This window comes from Patella vulgata, chromosome 1, assembly GCF_932274485.2.
Source record: "Patella vulgata chromosome 1, xgPatVulg1.2, whole genome shotgun sequence".
Lineage (NCBI taxonomy): Eukaryota > Metazoa > Mollusca > Gastropoda > Patellidae > Patella > Patella vulgata.
Genome location: NC_065879.2, coordinates 16,170,591 through 16,191,876, shown reverse-complemented (window position 1 = coordinate 16,191,876; position 21,286 = coordinate 16,170,591). Strand labels below are relative to the sequence as shown.

At 36.0% G+C, this 21,286-nt stretch overlaps 2 protein-coding genes across 2 annotated transcripts in view; one reads left to right on the top strand and one right to left on the bottom strand.

The window, feature by feature from the left end:
• The window catches only part of LOC126828632 (hemicentin-1), a 280,950-nt gene that overhangs the window by 120,648 nt on the left and 139,016 nt on the right, over positions 1 to 21,286 (bottom strand). The gene's annotated exons all lie outside the window — the stretch shown is intronic.
• LOC130010239 (uncharacterized) lies at positions 1,611 to 15,891 on the top strand. Its single transcript, XM_050558593.2, has 13 exons — positions 1,611 to 1,814; positions 2,312 to 2,460; positions 3,020 to 3,112; positions 4,018 to 4,171; positions 4,610 to 4,649; positions 5,351 to 5,509; positions 6,008 to 6,063; positions 9,609 to 9,746; positions 10,887 to 11,058; positions 11,788 to 11,892; positions 12,607 to 12,822; positions 13,707 to 13,920; positions 15,819 to 15,891. The coding sequence occupies exons 1-13, from the start codon at positions 1,654 to 1,656 to the stop codon at positions 15,854 to 15,856; spliced, it is 1,695 nt and encodes a 564-aa protein (XP_050414550.1). The 5' UTR covers positions 1,611 to 1,653; the 3' UTR covers positions 15,857 to 15,891.

Genomic DNA, 21,286 nt, shown 5'->3' with positions numbered 1-21,286 from the left:
ATGTAACTTTTACGGCTTTACGTTTTATGAAAAAAATAAGCATAATATAAGAGTATAATTTATTTTCTACTAATTCTATTCAAATTAAATTTATTTTTTAATTAGTATCTCGTTTCATATCCCATATATTGCGTTGTAGAAAATAAGTAGCTCAGAAACTAACATATTGGTCTATAATTCTTTTCAACCTTGATCTTGAACTATATAATAACCTCTGTAGTGTAGTATCTGACAACCTTGCTTTTGGTAAATCTGTACAATAAAGTTACGCGATCTTTCTTTAAGTATTAATAGAACTTACAGCCATGTAAAAAAAAGAAAAACGTTAACAGCAATCTTAAATTCCTTATATCTTTCCTGTAGCAGAAGAACGACGATGTAACAAATTAAAATATTGTTTTTACAAAAAACTCAATTTTCTCGGCATGGCATGGCATGAATTAGGACTGCATTACCAGAATAACTTTGTTCGCCCAATTCGAACGGCTTAGCAACACTCCCCTACTCGCTGCCATGTAGGATATTATCGCGTCAAGTATGAATTGTGTTTGATAAACCACATTGTATTTTTAAAAAAAAAGCTGAAATGAGGCGGGGGGTTTAACGTTCTATTCGTTTGTACCAATAAGGCTAATGAAGACGACCATAAGCCAGGTGCCTCGATACATTTTTTGATGAATTACAACTGTCATGGATTCTTTCATCTGCATGCCAACGCTGGACACGTTGCTCCTTGCCATGCCATCCATCTTTTACCAAGGACAATAAAATCCCCGAGGTACTTTATCGGCCAACACCGGGAACGAACCCGAGATCTGCTGGTTAATGAGTCATCGTTGCTCCCGTTTCGAAAAGGAGCAAGCATCATATATATTCAAAAGTATTCAAATCCAGGAATCCCTGGTTCGTAAGCCACAGTGGCTTCCGTTTTGCAAAGGAACAAGCGGCATATAATTATGTGTATTCAGCCATACACAACCCCCACACTGATCAGCAGTGAACATTCGCTAGGCCGCGATAATCACTGATAAGTGTTGCCATCGATGCGACTTAATGAGCCACAAATATTAACTTTTTTCCTCCGACAAATTAAATTCTAAAACATTTTTTGTATGTATTAGAAAAATAAATAAAGACGTTTGACGTATTTGTAGGTAAAATTGCATTCCTATTTAGTGTAAATGGGTATTAAAATGAGTAAAACGCTCCATTCTTAGTAAGGTCTTATGTAAACAATGCACGCGCCATTGAGCCAATGATTGGCACCGCGTGATATGACATCACGTGTTGAAGGTAGTCATATTTTACAGAAATATTAGAAGACTTTCGTAATCCTCTGTGAAACAGATTGATCCGACCCCATGAGCTCCTGGTTCGTGAGCCATCATTGCTCTTGTTTCGAAAAACCGTATTCGTATATTCAACCATATACGAATCCTCGAACAAGCGTCATAATATATATTAAACTTGATCGAAATCGTGATGTGTATTATCTGGCAGTGAACCTCCTTATCGTTATCAATAGTATACGAGACGTGATTTATCTAGGATTTAAGGTTTTACTGTTCTTTAGCAATCTGTAAAGCAGTGGAACAACCAGGGCCATAATTAGACATAGCTAGAATTTGGTTTTGAACACATGCTATCGTCAACATGCTGTTGTTTCTTCTAATCCTTCCTGGGGTTCTTAAAGCCCAGAATTTAGTGACAAATCCTAGTTTTGAGACTTTCAGTAAATATGATTGCTGGTCATGTACGTGTACCCTATCTTCAGACAGCCATAGTGGTTCCCATAGTTACAAGGTAACAAATAGGTAAGACACTTTTATTATTATTACAGTCATCATTGTGACGCAAAAATCCCAATCTTAAGATAGATGAAAATGCTGAAGCGAATCGGCGAACCAGAGGTTCTTTGTGGTTGTTTTTTTGGGGGGTTGTTATTACATGTTTTATAATTTCTATAAACCCGTATCCATAAAAACTATTATAATCTCAGTGGATGACGTCATGGACACACTATTCTGTTCTCAAGCAAGTATCTGGATATATTTTGTCCGTTTTGACGTCAATTTTTATTTTTCTATTGTTGTTTTCCGGCGAGAAAAGGATTTTATTGGTTTATTGAAGCGTTTAAATTACCCCTTGGTGAAGTTCACTAACGACATCTAAAGTATCACTTGTTGACAGTTGGAATTCGAAATAAGGGTAGGCCATTGTCGCACACTGTATGGCGTATTTTCATTTTCATTAGCCCAGTTGTTTGTGCATATTCTGGAAATGTAAACGATTATTTACTTTGTAAATGCAGACAATATGAATGGACTGGTCCTTCTCAAGAACTAACTATCACTCCAGATAGAACCTACTCTTTCAAGGCCTGGGCAAAATTGCTCAATACAGCTCCAGGCAAGATATACAGTAATCTAGATTCACTGCTAGAAATGATAGACAACAATGGTACGTGTATAAAGTATAATATCTCAATAGTAGCACGGTGCTCTTCCTTTGTTTTCTTCAAACGAGGTCCCTACTGTAGTTGCCGGAAACAGTAAGTCAGGCTAACTCTTCTGTGTGCACTTAAAAGAAAGGTTGTGGAACTCTTGTGGGGAAAAACACCACAGACACCACAGACACCACAAACCCAAAACACTCTATCAAAATTATTGTAAGCCGAAAATTTTGTGGAATGTGGTACCACATGGGGAGATAAGGGAGCCAAACCTTGCCATGTCTTCACTGCATGTAGATGCCTAAAAGTCTGGTTATTTTCATCTGAAAATGGCGTCAGGACCAAGATCGATACAATACAGCTATGTATATTGTGTCCTGTCCATGGGTGTGTCTTGTGTAATTGATTTTGTATTGTGTGGCCCCGCTGCACTTACTATTCATTCAAGAAATCAGGCTGCCAACAAATGTGTCCAAATAATTGACACCACCCCTACCCCGCCCCCACCCCCCAAAAAATATATATATGTGAAAGATATAAATTTTAATGATAATTTTCTTCTTGCAGGTAAACAAACATATGTTTCTGCTGGTGTAACGCCATTCATCACACCAGGAAAATGGCACGTCGTTGGAGGAGATTATTACATACCGGCTAACAGTAATTATCTTCAATAACTTCAATTTATCATGTCCTACACAAAATAAAAGTATACATTCAATATCCTTGATAGCATGCTTACGCAGATTATTTCAAAATGGAGGCACTTGGCTGGCATACGAACAATTTCTAATTTAAATGTTGAATTTTAACCCCCCGGGGCGGCGGAGGAAATTTAGTCAAGCGTAAATTTCAAATAAATTACCAATACGTAACTAATTCACAAAATTGTTTAAGTGGCATTTAGTAACTGGATGAGAATAACACATGACACAATTATATGGAATACAAGTTACTATGTTGGTCATTCTTTGCTTGACAAAGACGGGAGAACCCTCGTCGAAACGTCGCTGTAATAAACTCTTCAAGTAACTTGTATTCCATATAATTGTGTCATGTGTTAATTCACAAAAGCCTGTTACTTCATACCTTTGTAATATTATTGAGTTATTGGTGATTGAAGGGCTTGTCGATGTTTAAGCGACGATTTAGTAACTGGACAAGAATAACACATGACAAAAAATATATGGAATAACTTGTATTCCATATATTGTGTCGTGTGTTAAACAAATTTTTAGATGTCAATTCGACGTCTAGGTCATTTTGTAACTAGCATAATATAACATTCAATTTTATTTGAATACATCGCAGGGATCTTAGCAGTTGGAGGAAACATTAGGATCTCGAAAAAACCCAAGTGGTTGGACAGGCGACCGAACTCCTTTTTACGTGCCAGCAGAGAATCGAAACCACGCCACTTGACTCAATGGTTAAGATCTAAACCATTCGACCACTAATATGTTAGAAATTACTTTACCCTCAACCAATTCACTCCTTTAATCTATGGCGACACTATTTGACCTACATATCGATATCCCGGTTGTAACATAATTTATTTGTTACAGCGAAAACTGTAAGGTTTTCTGTGAAGGTCCCAGATCCATCTGTTAACTTCTTAGTTGATGATTATGAAGTCACGTGGATTGATCATTCCTATAAATTTGAAAGTGACGAAGATAAACGAATTGATCAACTAAGAAAAGCCAATCTTCAATTGAGGTATGTTTTATCTTTCTCTGATCGTGCGAATTTCGTATCGCCGCTCTCACTACGAACCATGATTTGCTCGAAAGTCGCAGCGGTTATAGGTTGCATTTGCGGTGGCGGTCGTGTTCGCACTCGGTATAAATGACCATTTACGGATAGGCTGACAGTTTATTCTAAAATAACAGCACAATTAATATAACTCCACGTGTTCCCAAAAAACAAACAAATGGCGGCATGAAATAATTAGAAACAAATGAAAACGCAATATGGCCATAGGATAAGTTGTTGGTCAATTTGAATAATATTTGAATCGAAATCTGTTTTTTAAATAAAAGTATGTTTGATTGCGTATGGTGTTAAACTTTAAACTGGTCCATTGTGGCTTCAACGTACCAGGAGATACCATAACAATAAATAAAATTAAAGAACATGTACACTATTTTATTACAGTTTAAGTGGTTCAACTGCCCCTTCTGGTCTAAGTGTCGAGGTGCGTAGCCATTCAATGTTTAAACAATGTCACATATAATCCAGACTGCCTAAAGCCCTATTCACAGCTTCACGATATTTGACCCCATGTGGTACTACTGAGAGCAAATCGGGCGTAACAGTGGAGATCCGTGACGAGACATTATTGAAACCGCTTTGATAAGTGTGAGCGGTGTTGAACTACATGTAGCTATCGTGATTTTAAAATGTTTAAAACTACCGTGGCAAAAAGTACAATTCGTCGTGGTACCGTGGCATTACTGTTGACAACCGTAGCACAACAGTTTTGGAGCCACGCTTTGTTTTGTAATGGCAGTCCTACGGGTGCTACTACAGAGAAGGTGTAACCCAAGCTTTATGGATGGCATTTTAACGATGACACGCATACACATTAACATATGTATCTACGAAATATTTTAGACTTTAAAGAACATACTATTTACTTCCACATATTTACATATGTATAAACATCTAATATCCACAGATTTTTAGACTAGAAACTGGGTCCCAAGAGCTATCCGTCCTGTTATTCTTGATGTTTCCAGTACGATTGGCACGCATTTTCAGAATACAACTGTGTATCGATTGAATTTTTATATATCTGAATTTCAAGATGGCGCTGATGACGTCATGCTCGGCTCATGGTGCATACTATCGCATTTTTTATTGTCATTTTTGTCTTTGCATTTTTCTAACGCATAGGTTCAACAAGTTAAAAGTGAGTTTGGCTGGGGTTCAGCGATTAATGTAGCTGGTATATTCGATACATTTCGACCAAATTACATGAAGTTTTTCTACGATTTGTTTGAATGGAGTGTTCTGGAATGGAGTCTAAAATGGACAGCCACGGAACCTGTTAAAGTATGCTTTATATTTTGTTAAAAATCCTGTGGTTTAATATTTAAATGAGAATGAAATAAAATTGGTTTTAACGTCCTATTCGTCTACCCGTCTTCGTTAGCCCAGTTGGTGCAGAACAGTAGGACGTTAAACCCCATTTCATTATATTCATTATATTCGTCTACACCAACGGGTCTAGTGAAGACAGACATACGCCTAAGGTGGGACATTTTGCATGGACAGCGCTGTCAATGATTCCATTACGTACAACCCATCGCCTGGGCACCCTTCCTTGTCATGCCGTTCGTCCTGCGAACAAGATGGCACTAGCTGGAGGAACCTCCTTGGCCAACACCTTAATCGAGGCTGGTACTCAACGAGCTACCCTGTACCTATTAAAACATAATTTTAAGTTGTTTAATTTTACCGGTGGTTACTGATTTAAATTTCAATACGACATTTGACGATACTCGATTTACTCAAAATCTTATTTGGTGAAATGGTATATTATTATTTCAGGGTGAACTTCATTATAAATTACCACTTAAAGGTGTAAATGAAATGCTGTCGAAGGGGTAAGATTAATGTAACGTATATCATTAAAACAAAATTTTAAAACTTCCATTTAAATTTGAGGGGGTAGGGGTGTAGCCATCGAATCGCAGAGCGGAGGAACTCTTTAATAAAACCCGACCTTCCAATCAAATGCGCACCTCCAATCAAACACGTCATTCCAAAAAAATTTGAAAACATAACTAAGGACGGCACTAATTTGACTAACATTTAGCAGTGACAAAAAAAAAAAACAACAAATGTGTCGTCATTTCTTAGGCGCCTTGAATGCATTTTATTATATATGTGAAATTAAGATGTAGTTTTGCTGTATATTTTGTGCCATCTATCCTAAATGGATATAGTGTCGTCTATTCTAAAGGTATACAATGTCTTTTATCATAAAGGAATATAGTGCCATCCATGCTAAACGGGTATAGTGCCATCTATCCTAAAGGGATACAATGTCATCTATCCTAAAGGGATACAATGTCATCTATCATAAAGGATATATCGTACCATCCACACTCTACGGGTATAGCTAGTGCCATTCATCCTAACGGGATATCGTGCCATCCTCGAAATGGATATTGTACCATGTATTCTAGAGGGATATACCGCCATCTATCCTAAACAGTAATCCAATTCATCAAATCAATATAAAACGATATATTATTGTACTTGATAATTGGTGATCTAGACAGAAATATATCCCACCTCGCAATTAAACACGCTATATAATAAAATAAAACCAAGTACGAACAATCCAAACCATAAGACAGAATTCGAAGTCCTAAAAAACGTTATAGGCAAAATAGTGTATTCAAGCAAAATAGTGTAATCAGCAAATGGACTGCTCCTCGTGTACAAATTACACGACAAACAGTGGTAACAGATGTCCGGAAGAGTAAGCTTACCCTGCCTGGCGCCACACCCGCCATAGCTGCATCCAAACTATTAGGCGAAATGTCGGTAAAATAGCGTGATTGGCCAATGAACTATCGGTATACCAAATGCACGCGATGAACTGTGTTAACGATGTAGTAGATATTATCAGGGAGATAGTAATAGTATACGTGTCAATTAAATATATCTAGAATAATAGCCGAGAGAGACACGTTATATTTACCAATCAAATCAATATGACGGCCATAAAACTTTTTAAAGGTTTTAATAAGTTTAGTGCGCAAGTATCCTTGTAGTTGAAGCTTAGATGACAAATGCCTCGATCTACTTAAAAAATCAGAATAAAAGGAACAAGCTCTCGCGTAACGAATTAGCTGAGACACAAACACTCCATAAGCTGGTAATATTGGAATGTTACTACTAATAAATGGAAAGTTAACAATCGGAAAGTCAAAGTCATCACGTTTATCGTACAATTTAACACCCAGTTTATGGCAATTGTCAAAATCGAGACGCAGATCCAAGTAGGAAGCGTAATTGTCACTGTCAGTGGTGTTTTTAATTTCGAGCTCATCAGGATATATGAATTCTACATAATCACTAAATTTAGGATTATTAAGTGATAAAACGTCATCGATATATCGATAAGTGAAATTAAAAAGTCTGACTGATCGTTTATTAGTTTTTACGAGCGTCTGTATGTAATCGGCTTCGTACGAATAGAGAAACAGATCAGCAAGCAAAGGTGCACAGTTGGTGCCCATGGGAATGCCAACCACTTGCTGATATATTTCCCCTCCAAATTCAACAAAGGTGTTGTCAATTAAAAAATCCAACATCTGAATTATCTTGATGGCCGTGAATTTGTTTTTGGAATCACTGTGATTCTTAACGAAATATGTGGAATTGTAATTTACAACTAAATATTGATATCTCGCAGTACCTGATTTAGACGAAAAGACACTGTGAATAATGTCTTTCAACCGGGCTTTTAATTTACTATGGAGAATTTTAGTGTACAAAGTAGAAAAGTCAAACGTTTGAATAGATGAGACTGAAGCAAGGGATCTAGATTGCAAACCATCAAGTAATTCTTTGGAATTTTTCAATATCCACATTTGATTTATACCACTACGAGAGTATATTTTGTCACAGTATTTTTGAATACCCTCTTTAACAGCCGTTAGTATAGATGTCAATACTTTTGAAAGTGGTTTTGTGGAACAACGGGATGAACCTGCTATAAAACGTTGCTTGTAAGGATTTTTATGTAGTTTAGGTATCCAATATAACAAGGGCAAATCTGTGTAGGTATCTCCACACGGAGTACCAAATGAAGTGAGTACAGATTTGTGATTGGATATAATTTCATCCTTACTAAGAGTTGATCGTTTATATGTAGCACTGTCGATTGGTTTCCCGAAATTAAGTTCTTTGAACAGACAGTCAAAACAATGTCGTTTACATATAAACACTATGTTATTGGACGCCTTGTCAGCCGGAGCAATGACATACTTGTCATGCAAGGCATTGAGATTTTCAACAATGTTAACATCATTGAAAATAGACTTAGGCCTAGTGTCAACTGACAAACGTTGCATGTATATTCTTCGTTTAAGTAAACGATGATAGACTTAATCCAATCAGAGAGAGTATCCGAGATAACATCTTCCACCTTGGCACATGATCTAGCGTAGTTCTCTACGGCATCCATAATAAGTTATGGTTGCGGTTCCCGGTATTTGGGTCCTTTGGACAAAATTTCACGTAGCTTATTATTCTGGACTATGTTCAAATCACCAGTGACCACATGTCCAGCTGGTGGGTAAAGGAAGGACGACGTAGAGCAAGAACAGGGTAGAGGGTCATCATATAATTCTTTTACATTGATGTTAGATAATGCATTTCTGTAATTAAATATTTTGAATGCAATGGGTTTAGTATAAGTATAAGAAATCCTAGGAACAGTAACAGTTTTAAAGTAAGGAGGGATGTGTGCTGTGACTTGCTTATGGTGTAATATTTGGCTTAACCCGATAGCATCAATGCCTTTATTAGCAAATTTCAGTTTTAGAAATGAACTGTTGGTGGTGTGTGACGCATCAGGTTCAGTCGTAATGTCCAAACGACGGTGGGCAATGTCAAGAACAATGGATACAACCCTGTATTCAGTGGATGCAGGATCAGTACAATTTGAATCCAAACATTCAGATTTAAGTAATTTCCAAATAGTAAGTGGAATAGAATATAATTTAGTACGGATATGGTGTGGCCCTAATGGTTCTTGAATAATTTCCAAAAGGGCGTCCAGTGAGATAGTGCTGAGCTTAGGTGGTGTGTACCGACGATGTCCATGACTGCGTTTTCGACGACGAAACTTTGGGAATAACGTCATGACATTAACATCGCTACACACAGGGCTTGATAAATTCACAATACTAGCTACATTGTCATTGCATCCATAAGGGGTGGCAGTACCTAATGTTCAATACACTTACATTATTTGTTTCTATTCGATATATACTGCTATTGTATCATTATTTTCTTTACAAAAGTAAGCTCTGACTTACTTTCACACTATCTGTTTCAATTCTATTCCGAATATAAGGCTATTATAATCGTGCTTAATTCTTTGTAAATCTAAACCCTGGCTTAATTTCAGTATCAAGATCAGAGGTCATAATATATTTTGGGGAGGACCGAATGTGGTTCCAAAATGGCAAAAGGACATGTCTGGTTCACAGCTTAAACCACTATTGTCTAAACATATACAAGAGATGACCAGTACATTTAAAGGAAAGTAAGTTACTCCATTCTTGTAAGCGACTTGTCTTTTACCCGTGCGGGCGGGTCGGTCGGTCTGCGATTCTTTACCAACGTTCTTTTTCCCATTTAAGAATCAGTATTCTAGGATAAATGAAAGAGCCACCACAAATAGAACGAATTATCAAAACTAAAAGCAAACAATCGTCATTAACATGATGTGTTTATATTATAACATGGACGCCATGTTTCTAAATTTATATATATATATATATATATATATATATATATATATATATAGCCCCCTTATTCATTATTGGTTAATTAGGCCATGACGAAGTTTTAAAAAAAAAATACTTAGTTGTGCTGTTCAAAAGCTATTAGTTCCAAATTTCTAAATTTTGAAATTAGAAACAAACATTTTTCTCGTGATTCAAGGGGCTGTTTATTTATCAAGAACCCGAAGAATAGAATTGGTGATCTCTAATAAACTGTTACTTGTTTTCTTATTATAAACCCTCTGTATATTATATTCAACGACTACAAAACTGTGCTGCTTACATTGTGATAAAAACTAAATCAAGATCACACATCACCCCCGTTTTAAACAAATTACACTGGCTCCGTGTTCGAGAAAGGATTAACTTTAAAATCTTATCGTTAACCTATTGTTCAATTAACAAATCGGCTCCAGGTTACCTTCAAAATCTTTTATCACTCTATGAACCTAAACGCTTATTAAGATCAGAAGACAAATTAATGCATCAATATCCGACAATGTGATTCTGTGTCAGTTTTTAAATCCAGAGTGAAAACTTGGTTATTTAGTCAATATCATTAACACTTTAAATTGAGATCATTTCCTAACGCCTAGTGCATTCCCTAGTAGATTGAATAGTTGCGCGATACAAATACGCTGTATCACTATTATTATATATTCATTATCGTTTGCTTGATAAATAATAACGTTGAAAAGACGCTCAAGAAAACGTCGCTTTAATTAAAATAGTGTCCCATATTATTACATATATTTTAATAAATAAATTAAAATTGCTAAATGTCACCCAGACACTAGTTTCGATAAAATAATTCAGTAATTGTCTTCCTTAGAATTGCTATGGTTTATATTTATGGACCTCATGGCGTATTGGAGTTCAAACAAATGTTCAACATTTAGATTTCAGCATTGGGATGTGGAGAATGAAAATATCCATCTCCACTTCTATGAAGAGAAACTTCAAGATCCCCACATCACGGAATGGATGTTTAGAGAGGTTCATAAACACGATCCACATACTCAATGTTTCTTGAATGATTATGATGTCGTTGCTGGCGGAATGTCTACACAGGTTGGTAATATAATCTACTTTCTTATCTACCTTTATATAACCATATTTAAAAGGTAGGGTGGCCTAATAGTTTAACAGGTGCGCTTTAGATTATAAGGTCTGTCATTGAATCAAGTGGCGTATTTTCGATTCCTCGCGTGCACGGGACAAGGAGTTTCCTCCGCGTCCTCAGGCCCCCACCCCACCCCGCTGCTAAAGACCCGTACACTCAAGCGAATTATTGAAATTAAAAAGAACCGTTAGTACCGAAATGACCCAGTTTGTACCGAATGGATTTTAAACGCTCTATCTGCACCGATGGGACTAATGAAGACGGGCTTAGGCCCCGAAAGGGACAGTGACCCTATGGCTTACTCCTATTTCGAAATGGGATATAAGGTCCACTCGACACAAACTATAGATCATTTCGGGTCTACATGGTTTCATTTTATTTCAATAATTCGGTAGCGCGTAGGGGTCTTTAGCAGTGGGAGGAAACCGGTTGACTCTTCGAAAACCCACGAGGTCCGACAGGCGAAAACCCTTGAGGTTCGACATGCGAATCCACTCCTTGACACATACAACCGGGGAATCGACACCACGCCAGTTGACTCAGTGACAGACCTTATGATCAAACGCGCACGCGTTAACCATTCGGCCACCTAGCCACCCATCCTCAAATGAGGAGTGGCACAACGTTTTCTATAAATCCCCTGGAAATTAGTCACGTTGATTTTCTTCGGATTGCAGGCCTTTAAAGATCAGGGATTACAGTTTAAAGCTGATGGAGTTCCGGTGGCTGGTATGGGAATTCAAAGTCATCTTAGGTCAAACTTCGACTTGTCAGTGATGAAGGTAAATAAAGCTATTACTTTTTTCTGCGTAGACTACATTGTTTTACATTTCTGCCATACCTTGGCCTCTTACTAATTTTGAACCTTCTGTGGGAGTCGGATTTAATACTACATGAGTAAAACGTTCAACATGTCACGGTTACCTGATTCAATTCTTCACCCACTTTATTAATTTGAAGGGTTTTCCGAAATTCTATCCGAATTATCTCCCTTATTAATTAGTGTCCAAATGGAAGAACATTCACGAGACGACCATCGCCAAGACCGCGTTTGTTTTGTAAATCTTTGGGGTTTTTTTTTCACATTATGAGTGAATCCTGTATTATTACAGTTCGGGACTAAACAGCGCAGTTTACGTTCATGCGTTCACTTGATTTGAATTTTTTTTGTTTCTTGAGTAGTTTGCGTCTTGTACGCAGGTTTGACTTATCGGTTTTGTTTCTCGTCTAGTGTAGTCCTCCTGCACGTATTATGACATGGGTGGTGACCGGCTCGAGTATGTATTATTATTATGAGCACATAACGGAATTAATTTATCACCTCATCCTTCAGCCTGAATATTATTAAAATGAAAATGAAACAAACCCACCAATAACAAAAAAACAACAACAAAATACTAAGCAATGAATTTACAAGAAAGGCACAATATAAAAATAATGTTACCGACTTGGCCGGTGGTCAGTAACCAAAGTTAATTGGTATCTGTTATCTTCAGCATAGATTAGATGAGGTGGCGGAAGTTGGATTACCTATTTGGATTACAGAGCTTGATATTGATGAATATGATGCAAACAAAAAGGCCAAGAAATATGCCGATGTGCTAAAACTTTACTTTAGTCATCCGGCAGTCCACGGCGTCTTATTTTGGGGATTCTCGGACCAGCATCATTGGAGACCGAATGCCGCACTTGCTAATGGAAAAGATGTAACGGTATGTTTTTGTGTTGTCGGGAACACATGACGAAAGAGGTTTCTGTGTTCCTCCATAGTATGGGTGTTGTATTTTGAAATGAAACTCCTTTAATGAAGGACGGACTTATAGACAATCTACTTTGATGTACAGATAATATATGTTTCGCTCGATCTAGTCTGATGTGCCCTTTCCAGTCATATTACCGCGATCAAAAGAAATCGTTCTTAACTGACAACTTTTGGATTGTGTGCTCGCTACCTATTCTTTGTCTCGCTGTGTCTATCAGCAGATTAGTGAGGGGTCATTCATGATGTCAGATAATTAATTGATAACCTTTGAAGACTTCGGGGGATCACGTGGGTAAGACGCTGGCTCGCTAGCCTGGAGGTCGGGTAAGTTCATCCAGATTTTCCGGCGTGCCCCCCCCCCCCTTGTCAGTGATGCAAGACGGAGGGCCTGACAAGGACAGTTATCTAGTCCTTCGGATGAGACGAAAAACCGAGGTCCCGTGTATACACTGGAATGCACGTTAAAGATCCCTTGGCAGTTGGAAATCGATATAAGAGTAGGCGATAGTGCCGCTGCCCGGGCAAAATTTCCTTCATAGCACACTGTATTAGGGACGTTAAACCCCATTTCATTTTGAAGACTTCGGCCGTCTCCATTAGCCCAGGTTAGGAGCAGAACAGTAGGACGTTAAACCCCATTTCATTTGAAGACTTCGGATAGTTTTTTTTCACCAAGTTTTATAAAATCACTCATTGTTAATTGCATGTGTATCTATTTAGAATAATCGTCATTTTGAAAACTGTAATTTCCAGATCATAATAGTTAATTGTGTGTCTGTATTTGTAGTTGGTAAGGGCTTTAAAGTCTGTTTGGCTTGTTTTTGTATATTACAGCCGAATGCAGCTGGAAAAAAAGTTCAGGAACTCTTAAAGCATACCTGGAGAACCAACGAATCTCATAATATAAGTCACGACCAGACAGTTAAAATCAGAGCTTTTAAAGGTGCATATAAATTGTTGGTACACCATAATGGTAAAGTTATACATACTGAGAATTTTACAGTGGGGAATAGTGGTAATAGTTTGAAAATAAACATCAGTGGAACAGGTAAGTTCTTTCTTCCTATTCTTTTCACTCCGATTCATCAGTACGAAGTGCATTTTAACGTTCCGGTACCAAATCTAGAATGCCTGAAAGTTATGCCAACTTCTTCTTATTGTGGACTACCCATCTATATTTTTAATACCAAGTAGTAGTTTCTACTGTCAGGTGTGATCTTTTATTCATCATTCAGATATAGATGAAATGAGGCCAGCCCCCTCTACTCCCACTCCTCCATCCTCACGATTAGAGGAAAATGAAAGTGTGTTTGTTTTAAACACAATTGAGCAAGTCTGGGGATAATTAATGATGTTCAAGACGACATCTACCCTAGATCTTGAGGCCATAGGCTGCTACGTGTGGTTTAAAACCCGGTTCTTTCATTCATCATTGATATTTTGTCTTCTATATCTGTGGGGTTAATGTATCCGTTATAAATAGTATTATCAACATCGGCACCTATCTAATGACGGGGCCAGTTGCTGGGTTACATCTTAACAATTTGAATATTTGGTGGTAGTGTATGGTTAACAGAGACTGTATTAATCGTATGATGTATCTAGGAACATAAGCGCAACATTGACATATGGCAGTGCTTTTTTCCCAAAAAAAATCCAGGTAAATAAAAGTGCTATTGACCTATGACAGGCCTATTGTTTTTGATGTTATGTTTATTATGACGTAGCTTAAATCGTCCACCCCATCTGGTAGTATTATGACATGTTTCACTAAACTGTAGGACATTATAATATCAGGGGCATATTATGTTTTCGTTAAAACAACTTAAAATAATCCTACTAGATTTTTAAAGTTTAAATGAAACATAATATGATTAAAGATACCTTCTCGTGTACAAACCGTGTGATTTATAATATATTTGGACTAAAATATATTCAAACCAATTTATCTGTCAAAAGTTTTCTACAATTTCTTCTCAAAACAATTCAAGGGGAACAAAACCGCGCAAATGTATTTTCAATCATCACATAACGTGATTGAGGGAGAATCCATTTGTAGCTTGTATTTGTCGTTAGCCGCTTTCCATCTACCATAAATATTGAAGCTTAAAGGAGCTAAGTCGCTAATATTTAGGACCTAGAAATTGACACAAATGGTTGCAGAGCATACAATAATGCAATATGAATGTATATAAATTGATTTACATTCAATCGTTTCTGTTTTTACTGTAATTTCTAATCAGTTAGGATCGGCGAAATACGCCAGTATTCTCAATCGAATTTCAATCTCTAGCGTCTGGTTATTCCAGTCTACGCCGATAGTATTTATTGGGCATGCTCTCCAGATAAGAATATAGCGTCACCGTTTGACATAACTTGTGGAATATGCCTAGCCTCTTTTTTCGAGTCCCTTATTACAAATAGCGCTGAAACGCATTATGGTACACGATTCGTGTACCAATTGTAAAATGTTTATTTTGTCTTTAAATATTGGATATCAGAAGGCCATCTTTTCACGGTAAGATGACAGCATCAATGTTGATTTAAATTGATAAATAAATCGTGTTTTCAATGTGGAAGATTTTTGATGATATTGAGTTAGAGACTTAGCTACTTTAAGTAAATTGCTGGACTGTCCCCTGTCAATTCCTTTTTAATTGAAGTGTCTACTGGCCGTTTTATTCTCTGAATGACCTCAAAAACGTTAGACATTAGATCCACACTTAAGAAACGATCCTTACGTCACTCGTGTAGACAGCTGAACTGGCAGCCTGTCGTTTAGGGATGCCGTGATATTTTGTCTTGTGGGTGTTTTTCAGGGAATCCATTATTTCTTTCTAGCTACTAACTATAACTACCCGATAATTAATTTCTTGGGATAATATCTTTAAATTGTTATCCTACAGTAAACTGATATAATTATTACTGTTTTTTTTTCTCTTGCAGGGTCCAATCCTCATGTTGACCATGTTATAATCGGTTAAAGAAATAAATAAAATAAACTGGGATACAAACAAACAAACATATTTTATATTCTCTTTACAAAATGAAAAACAGTTAAATATTACCCTGTTGATATATCACAGATATTAATTATTAAAGGCATGGAACAACTAGTAACACTTCCCAATTACGGTTGGCTATTACCAAAGATATGGAACACCTGTTGTCACTTCCCAAATAATGGTGGCTACAATACTGTGTTCATATTATGTCAAGATTGGTTATACTTATGGTGTCGCTTAATAAATATATCTCGAATGAATGGTCGATATGTAGACTCCTATGTCTTTCATAGTATATTACAAAAGTTTGATTTAGATTTTGGCTTAACCGGAGGTCTCGATCATTTAGACAAATATTCTATGACTATTAGTCTTGATGGGTTGTCAACATTTGCGAATAACTAGGACACTGGCTAGGTCAAAATTTAAAGGAGGTAACTATAGCCCTAAAACAAGATGTCGACGCCAATGAAATTAATTTAAGAATTGCCATTTCAGAAAAATCTATTTGCATTGCCAACACTTTTTTATTAATCCTAATTCGTCGTCAATTTAGCTAAAAAGTTCCATTCCCCATGCGTAACCGGAAGTGTGGTGTTTTATGTGGTTGATTATCCAGTAAACTTCGCCAAATGTTGACAACCAGCCCAGACCCTCTGTACTTTAAGACTAGGAGGTTCTGGTTGACCGAGACTACATAACTCCTGGTTAGTGAGTCAGCGCAATTCTTACCTAGGTGAAGTGTGTCTTTTTCAAAGAATAATTCTCATTAAATGTGATATTGTGGGGTCGGTTCATACCAATCGCACACATCCCGTAGTAATTTTCAGTTTGTTCTTATAAAGCAATCAGACATCCATTCGTGTATAATTCACTAATAGTGCGTAGGTCGTCCAGGGAACGGAGTAAAATACACCATGTGTAATAAAATAAATTCATAACCAACCTTCTGTTTTCCAGTAAATTCAAAATGGTGTCCACTCGCTCTATGATATTATGATCTGTAGGTTGGTGCATGTAGAAAGTCTCTGTCTACGATATCACACTAGGTGAAGTGGACGTAAAACTCTAGGAACGAACGAAGGAAGAAAGTTTCATAATGATTGGATAACAACAAAGGTCAAATTGTTTCCGTTGAAACAAAGTACAACTACGTTAATAGGTTCATACATTTAACGGTATTTGAGGTATGTCCCGGATACGACACCGAAACTACATGAAGGGCGGACTAACGTATGGATTCCATATGGATCCCATTGCAATGCCATCTCCCACTCTATACTTTACGTATATATACCTCTGGTTCTGTATTGGCTACTATGACAAGAATCTGAATTAAAGCTATTCTTATAGTATCATCTGAGTAGTAAACTACAGTACTTAAAGGGTTATTTCCGGTAGGGGTTATCTTCCCCTGTTTTGTTTACCTTAGCAACGTTTTATGGGCGTGGTTGTTGACCCTAGTTACGATAGAATCACGTGACAATGACGTAATTGTAGTGCCGATGGAATCCCGTGGCAACTAGGTAATATGAAGTTGTGAGTTTAAATTTGAATTGTGGATGGGGGGGGGGGCGTGTCCCCGTAATGAGCGTGCTTAGTTCACCTCAAACCCGCGGACGCTCTGATCATCTTTTCATTCAATGTATTATTGGTGGTGTGAATCAAAATGTTTTATTTGTACCGCGCATGGGCCCCGCCTCGCCACGCCCCAACGTCTTTTTCGTCGTCGCTTCAACCCAAAGACCAAAACATGTCCTAAAAGACATTCCCGTCAATTGTATAGTTAATTGTATTTGTTAATTGTATTTGTTAATTGTATTTGTTCATTTAGTCTTGTTATTTCCTCATTTAGTTGATTATTTATAATCTAATTATTCATAATCTAATTACTTTTTTTTTTCATGAATTCTTTTTCATGAATTCTTTTTCATGAATTCTTTTTCATAAATTCTTTTTCATGAATTATTCATAATTCAATTATTTTTTCATTATTTTTTTTTATTAATTAATTTCTTTTCATTAATTTTTTTTTTTTCATTAATTCTTTTTTTTTCATTAATTCTTTTTTTTTTTCATTAATTCTTTTTTTTTCATTAATTCTTTTTTTTTCATTATTTTTATTTTAAATTTATTTTTATTTATTTAAATTTGGTGAAATTATTTACTGGTCTGGTGGTAGTTCTCAATTTGATCTTTTGAATTTCACGACAAAAATTTGGTTTTAAATAAGAGAAATGAAACGAGTTTTAACGTCCATACTGACTAATAGGGACTAGATTAATATTTTGGAACTTGAATATTCTCAGATGTCACCAATCAAATAATTGTAGTCATTTGTAGTATTAAGTAAAATATTAATTAGTATATTAATTGTTTATATTAATTGAGGTTAATCAAACTCGTGTACTTGTTTTAAAAAATACAAGCTGTACATCGTTAAGGTATGAGGAATGTTTTAAAATGATAATTGTAGTCATTATCGTATTAATTATATGTTAATTAGTATATTAATTGTTTTATATTAATTTAGGTTAGTCTAACCCTAACGTACTTAAATGTTTTTATTTTAGCATTTGAAATATATTTAAGAAAAATAAAAGTGGTTAGTTCTTTAAAAACCAGGTTAATAATATTAATATTACATTATGTATTTAACAGATGTTTTTCGGGGTAGAAGGTGAACTTTTGACCGATATTTTAAAAAATGCAATGGACCTTTTTAAATATGCCAATAACCTCTATATTCCTTCTAGGCCAGTTATTTTAATTTTTTTTTTTTTTTTTTTTTTTTTGCCGAGTTGTTAAAAAATTACAATCTCTATGCTGTTGACGCGTAAGAAAATGTTTTTTAAAAAAATGACCAGATAATTGTAGTAATTAATGTAATAATTAATATGCGAATTAATTATATTGTTTTATATTGATTAAGGTTAGTTAAAACCGACATACTTCAGTAAGATTTTTATTTATTTTTTATTTTAGCCTTTGAAATATATTTAACAAAAAATATAAGAGGTGACCTCTTTTAAAACAAACTGACGGCTAACACTAGATAATGTACTTAACAGATGTTCTAACCGATGGCTTTTGATTTTAAAGTAGATAAAACATAATATCTTGCAGTAAAACATTCCATCCACATATATGTGTGTTACATACAGATGTGATCATGTGATCTGTTTAAAAAAGGGAGCGGCTTACTTAAAAGCTGATGACGAAGCACCATTCCTTTGTTCAATGCCAATCTTTCAGTCTTTCACGTGGTGGGTGACCTTTAGACCGATATACTAAAACTTAATCTGGAACTATTTAAAATATGTCTATGAACTTTTGTAAACTTTTCCATTGACCTGAATTCATCTAAAATGCAAATGACTTGCGAAATACACAATTGTCATTGGTTTTCTAGGTCTTGCATGAAATGGAAATTCACCGAACATGCAAATAATTTGTGACATACACTCCCTCATTGGTTCTGTTAGATGACCTTTATGCCGTCTGAACCGTATATGTAAATGACTTTGTTTCTGTGGTATATAACCACGATTCCATAAGACCTTCTTACCATTTTTCAAACTTGTGTATCAAAGGAATCCCTTCTATCCTTATAGATTTTTCATTCATTAGTTGTTGTTTTTTTTCAATAAGTGATGTACATATGATTTATTTTAATTTGATGAAATCATTTACCGATTATTTGTAGATATTTGTTTTAATTTGATGGAAAGTTTGCTTCTGTAGTCAAATGTTTGAAATTTGAACAATACTTTATCTGCTGATAGTTTTATATTTAATGAAAAGTTTTAATAAAATGTGGTGGTATGATGAATCTGTTCCAATATTTGAATTATGAAAATAGTATGACCAAGTTTCCATGACCGAAATATGTTCTTTCTATAAATGGGTTTTATTTTCGTTACACAGTATTTTAGATTCGATTTATATATTATAGCGGTGGTCACTGTTATCTTGTATGGAGTTATGACATGTTTTAGCACCATGTAATTTAATATCTTTGAGAACTAAAGAATATGTCTTCTGTAAAGGCAATTTGGTGACTATGTTTAATTAACACCAGTCGTTTAGTTTTGACATATGTTTTAATCATCAAAATAAAAGTCAAGCACCTTGGTGTCATTTGATATTCTTGAGAACCAAAGAATATGTCTTTGGTCTGGGAAAGTTTGGCATGTGTTATATAACCAGTGTCTTAGCTGTGTCAGATGGTTTAGCTATCAAATTACAAGGCAACACGACTTTGGTGTCATCTGATATTCTTGAGAATTGAAGAATGCGTCTGTTGCGTGGCAAAGTTTGACAGGCGTTTTTATTGCCAGTGCCTTAGCTGTGCCAGATGTTTAAAATGTTTTCAAAGTATTTGCTTTTTTTTGACAAAAGATTTTGGACAAAGAAAATTTGATTTTGCTTAAGTAAATCCATCTTAATAAATGATGACTCCCAACACACACACGCATGCACAAACACACACTCGGTTCCCAACATGCACACATACACAGATTCGCCAACCACACTCATAGGCTGTCACACCCACACACAACCCTCCCAACACACACACACAGTGTTCAACATGCACACATACACACCCACTACACTCATGGACTGCCACACTTAGACACAACCCTCCCACCACACACGCTCTAATTGACTGGGACACCGACACACAATCACCCACAAATCATCTTAACTGTCAAATATAGAGAATGTAATTCAATGTTAAAAAGCGTACTTACCCTATACGTGGCACGAATTAAATACCCGTCATAAAATGTACACATTTCCCAGCGCTTGGAAATATATGACACCATACTATAACAGATGTGCTTTAACTTTTTTCCTTTTTTTTTTTTTTTTTTTTTTTTTTTTTGCTGTGTTCGAACTGCGGGGAGCATAGAAAGCAAAGTTCTACTCGGGTACGGTGTCAGAAGAAATCGAATTAACACATTTACAAGGCTTTTAAATTGATTCCTCGCTCGAACTGGAAGCCAGTGGGGTTTCTGTAATTGTGGTTTCCATTTATTGTTTAACTAAAAATCATTCATCGTGAATACTTTTTAATTATCTAGACTACAAAATTACAACCACATAATGCGTAGGCCTATTTCTATGACATTCTAACACAAAACCATCACAATCTATACCCTCAATAACATCTGCACCACTGTCCTTCAATATGGATTGTAATCCGTCATTAGCAGAACATCTACACATTGACATATCATAGGCACTGAACGGTAATGGTACCATGAGTCAGTTAAGAGTTAACGAATAATAATTCGCACTGAACGGTAATGGCACCATGAGTCAGTTAAGAGTTAACGAATAATAATTCGCTTGAACCAATGTAAATCTATAGTATCTGGTGATGTAAATGATCGGATACCCGAC

What these genes read in the sequence shown, in the direction of transcription:
- LOC130010239 (XM_050558593.2), top strand. Translation starts at nt 1,654, where the DNA reads ATGCTGTTGTTTCTTCTAATCCTTCCTGGGGTTCTTAAAGCCCAGAAT. An exon ending in CTTCTGGTCTAAGTGTCGAG is followed by an intron (nt 4,650 to 5,350) that starts GTGCGTAGCCAT and finishes TCTAACGCATAG; the next exon opens with GTTCAACAAGTTAAAAGTGA. An exon ending in CAGCCACGGAACCTGTTAAA is followed by an intron (nt 5,510 to 6,007) that starts GTATGCTTTATA and finishes TTATTATTTCAG; the next exon opens with GGTGAACTTCATTATAAATT.